General features: G+C 44.5%; 1 protein-coding gene across 1 annotated transcript; it reads right to left on the bottom strand.

Annotated features, from left to right (window-relative positions):
* Positions 1 to 303: 303 nt before the first annotated feature.
* Positions 304 to 3,071, bottom strand: LOC104456484. The gene is made up of 2 exons (XM_010071291.3): positions 2,419 to 3,071; positions 304 to 1,787 (listed from the first exon to the last, which is right to left on the bottom strand). Exons 1-2 carry the CDS (start codon positions 2,893 to 2,895, stop codon positions 1,725 to 1,727), a joined length of 540 nt encoding a protein of 179 aa, XP_010069593.1. The 5' UTR covers positions 2,896 to 3,071; the 3' UTR covers positions 304 to 1,724.
* Positions 3,072 to 4,886: the final 1,815 nt, after the last annotated feature.

The following is a 4,886-nucleotide window of genomic DNA, read 5'->3' as shown; positions in this document are numbered from 1 at the left end:
CGTTGAATAACACCAAATAGGAACAACCAGAACTTTCCGAAATATTCCACTAAAGAAAAACATTTATTCCATCTTTGCCAGCCACTACTTGTCGATGTTTCACTCTGCGGCATTTTGCCTTAGTTCTTCTTTTGTTCTTTTGTTTGTCATTCTCTTTTTTTGCATGCAGCTGGTCGCAACAATGTCTTCAAACAAGAAAACAAAAGCATGAAGTTTATCGACAATGCTGAAACTGATAGAAGATGGCCTAGAAAGCTAGTGACAAATATTTGTATTGGAGCAGCAAAAGAATCAATCATCCTATTCACAGAAATATATAACATTGTTAATTATGTGTCCACGGGTGTCCCCTATATATCACCTGAGACTGATCACTCAAATATTTAGGGGGAATTACACAGGACTTATCAACTACTACAATTTTAAGATCCCTGGACACAGTTAGGGAAAGTTGACGCAAAGGTTTGCCGAGTTCCAGAAGGTCTTCCAATAACTGCAGGTGGATCTTTTACCTTTGGAATGAAGAAACACTATATCTACTAGGACATAATAGTCATCCAAATTTATTCAGCACTCATCCAGAATAAAAGTCTTCAATTTGTCTCGTCTTCAGTCTGATAAGATTCTCCTCATATATCTTTTGTTACAGAGCAAAAACTGAGGAAAAATGTCCAGAAAAGAGAGTGATGGAGGAAGCACATAGCAATTGAAAAAATGTCTGAAACTGAAGTCCAGAAAAGATTTAGTGGCAACATAATCCAACGTGTAGTACCCCAATACAGAGGTAACTCAGCTGGAGAAGAATGTTACAAAAATATCAAATTTGCAGATAAGAAGCTGCACCACTGTACAATACAAGATACCGATGGATTGTAGTTTGACTGCTGTTTTCTCATCCAGTTGCAGACCTGAAACCAGTTTTTTCATCTTTTTTTTTTTAAGAGAAAAGACGCTAACAAGAAAATCTACACGAGAGATATACACTCACAATCACCCCTTCAAAAAACCTTTGCTCAAAACTCTCCCATATTTGAAACTCCGACTAGAGTTTTCACCTGAGCATAAGAATGTGAACACGAGTCACTTAATAGAGATCTCACATGGCATTGCAGAGTTTACCATGATATCCTCTAAAGATCATACAGCAGCGAGAACTCAAGAACACAATTCCACAAATTCATGTATCAATTAAGGAAAATGGGGAACGGGTATTGCAACGGATGAGCTGAATTTTGAAAATAATGAGACTGGACAGAGATTCTTATTTTAATTTCTTCCGCTAGGGAGGCATGTGTCTTTAATAAAATGCTTATACTATAAGAAGAGACCTCAAGGTATCGATCATGACTATACCGATAACTCAACAAATTAAACAAACAAAATGAACTTTCGCAGAGCCTTTTCACCTGAAATAATCTCACTCGGTGCTCCAGTCTCCCTTTATCTTTTCCTTGGTGGGACACTGGTTATTATGGAGTTGGCACCTGAACTACTTTTCCTCTCAATCATCCGCCATCATTCTTTAGACTGGAGCTAGGCCATGTAACATGCACACTCCGCACTATTCGAAGGAAAAAGCAAGCAGCAAGCACACTGACTGAATTAAAGTGCAGGACCTCCTAAAAACCAAACTCGCCGTATTGCATATACAGGGGAATTGGGATTCGAGCAATCCTGGAGCTGAGCTATCTCACATCTTCGATGATCACATTCTCTTTTCACGCTTACAGAACTTCCCTCGCAAAATGCCCCTGATCAAGTTGATATCGCAGCTTCCCCGATTGACCCTGCTTATGGGGAAAAAAAAAGAAAAAGAAAACAGAGTTTCAATACAAGTGGACAGACAATATCAAAAGCTACTAACTTCAAACGTGGAAGACACTCATATAATAAGGACTCCCGACCCACGACAAATGATCATAGCTTAGATGGATTCAAACATCACCTTGATTAAATAAATTGTCCAGCTTTCATGAAGGCCAAGCAAAATAAAATAAAAAGAATTCCCCAATACCTGCTGATAATGGGAAACAAAAGCTAGAATTTTTTTTTTTTTTTTTTTTTGGGTCGGTCACAGAAGCTAGGAATTCGCAAGCAACAGTTTTGGGATTGGAAAAAACGCGTGATCGAGCTCAACTGAGCTTGGTAATGCCCAAACAACACTTGAAAGAAGCTTGGCGGAGAAATTACAAAGCACAACCTTTCACCAAATCCGCATTCCACGCTCGTTCAAAACACAAATTTCGGCTCAAACAAGCAACGTATATTGAGAAAAGCAATAAAAAATTTGTTTGGACAAATCACAGAGACACCCCAGCATTTCGCGGAGGAATGCAGCTGGTGCACGAATTCTGAAGAGCAAGCAAATTGTCAATTACGCAAACCGTCGAGACGAGCAGAGGAAAGTAAAGCAGAGACCTCGGAAACGGCCTCGGCGATCAGCTCCCCGTCGCGGAAACCGCCCATCTCCTCCGCCCTCACCGCGGTGCAATCCGGCGGCGTCTCGAAAAGCGACAGCGAGAACTGCTTGGAGACCACCCCGACGTCGAAGTAGATGAGGCCGGAGCTGGGGATGTCGACCCTGATCCCCTTGACGGGGAACCACAGGAACAGCTCCTGCGCGGTGATCCCGGAGAGGGCGCCGATCTGGCCGTAGCTCAGCGTCCCGGAGACGTTCCGGTCGTAGTGCAGCTCGCTCTCGAACTTGGCGTTGCAGGCCCGATCCAGGTACACCTCGAACTGCCCGTCGGGGTCGATCCTGAAGCCCGTCACCCCCTTGGGGAGCAGCCCCATCGGGAGGCCGTGGGACTTGAGGACTTGGTAGATGGACGTGGCGGCGAGGGAGTCGAGGAACGAGACGAGGAGGAGGAGCGCGAGGAGGGCGAGGTGGAGCATGGCGTCGGCGATCGCGGGTCGGGTCGGGTCGGGTCGGGTCAGGACATGTGGCGCGCGTCTGCTGCTGCTGCTGCCGCAAGCGATGGCGGTGCTGCTCGAGGTTTTGCAGGGATTTTTGGCGGAAGAGAGAGAAAGTAGAGAGAGAAAGTGGAGTGAAGAAGGAGACAGTGATGACAGCTTGAGTACAGATAGGATCAAGAGAGCTTGTCAATTATTGGTGGTGACTGGTGGGCGCGGGCCCCCCACCCACCCCGGAACATCACAAAGCGTGCCGTGCCGTGCTGTCGCGCGCAGCAACGTGGGATGATGCCCCCTCCTCCGGCCCCGGGCCAATCCGGCGCCGCCGCGTGTCGCGGTCCCCCCGGTTCTCGCCGTGATTTCGAGGGGGGCCCGGGCGGTGACGTGGACCGGGGGGGGGGCGGAGCACGCTGAGTCGGACGGGGATGACGTGGACGGGCGCGAGAAAAATCGTGAATTCTGAATTGGTGGGGAAGGGAAGGCTGGCTTCTCTTCTTTTTTTTTTCCTTAAATTCCACGTCGGAAATTGACGGGACAGAGAGAGAGAGAGAGAGTTGGGGGGGGAGACAAAGCATGTGAGAGGTGGGGAGGAAGTCGTGGCGTGATGATGATGATGATTTTGTCTTGACACGAATAATTAAGGAAAGACAACAATAATTCAGACCGTCTTAATTTGTCGCGAGCCCAACAGGACTAAATGCGTGGGGGCGAGGCTTTCGTTCGAACGGGGAACGCGTCCGTACGGGCCCTCGTTCAACGCGTGGGATTAGACTACTGAGTTTTCTTCTTTTTGGGCCTCGGCCGAGCCAGTCGCTGGCTGGATTAGGGCAAGGAAGATCAATGCGAATGTCACCGGATCCATCGGCATTCATTAGCGACGCTACAAGGAAGAGCAATGCCAATGTTGCCGACTGTTGGGGGGTGATAATAATGATTTTAATGAGACTTTGGTTAGGCGTGATCGGGCGAGCCGAGGAGTCTCGTGCATTGGGGTCGCGACATGTGAGAATATGTACGTGTGTTGTTGGCCTGTACAAATATGAGTATTTCGCGACATCAAGCTTCGTTGCAGATTTGAGAAAACAAATGTGGATAAAATAGCAATCGACTTGGAATTAGTAATTTGCTTTGTGAAGTGACAACATAATTCGTCGAGATAAGTGAGGCGAGATTAGTGACGGATGTGATATGTGCATTATCTTCGATTGTATTATTCGTCTAGGTTATTCATACCGTTCATTGTCTTTCGCTTAATTTTCAAATTTAACCACCAAATTTTGCAATCAAAATAATTATGTGAAAATTCGAGAGGAGATTGTGTTATGAAATTTAAATAATTTATTAAACCATTTATGTTTCAATTTTTTTTTAAATAATTGTCAGTGATCCTATTAAATTATACTAAGTGTAACATAGTTGATTATAGAGAAAATTACCAAAAGTCTTGAACATATCACATTTATGTCGATTTAATCATAAATTTTTTAATTTGGCCAATTCAACTCTTTTGATATTTATGATATGTCAATTTAGTTATTTTGATTAATTTTTGTAGGAAATTGCTGATATGGACGTTGAAAGTGTCACATAGGATGGGAATTTTTATAATTTTTTTAAAGATTTTATGAATTTCTAATAATTTTTTCTTTTTTCCTTTTCCTTCTTTCATTTTTGTTTTCTTTTTCCCCATAAGTTTGGCAAGGGTCGTTCAATGACCCTTGCCAACCCTAGGTGAGATTGGTGACCCTTCCCGGACATTGGGTGAGGCTCGTGACCCTCGTCAGGCTCAATAGTGTTGGGATATAATACGTGGAAACGACAAGATCTTGCAAATTACGTAAACGCGGAATCACCAGAGAAATAAACGAGAAAAATCAGGACATCAGAAATTTACGTGGTTCGGTCAGAGTATCGGTACCTACGTCCACGGGGAGAGCCAGCAGCAAATAATCCACTAAAATCGGAGAATCGGA

Source organism: Eucalyptus grandis, chromosome 8 (genome assembly GCF_016545825.1).
Source record: "Eucalyptus grandis isolate ANBG69807.140 chromosome 8, ASM1654582v1, whole genome shotgun sequence".
NCBI lineage: Eukaryota > Viridiplantae > Streptophyta > Magnoliopsida > Myrtales > Myrtaceae > Eucalyptus > Eucalyptus grandis.
Note: the sequence above shows the minus strand (reverse complement) of the source record. Positions and strands in the feature narration are given on the sequence as shown.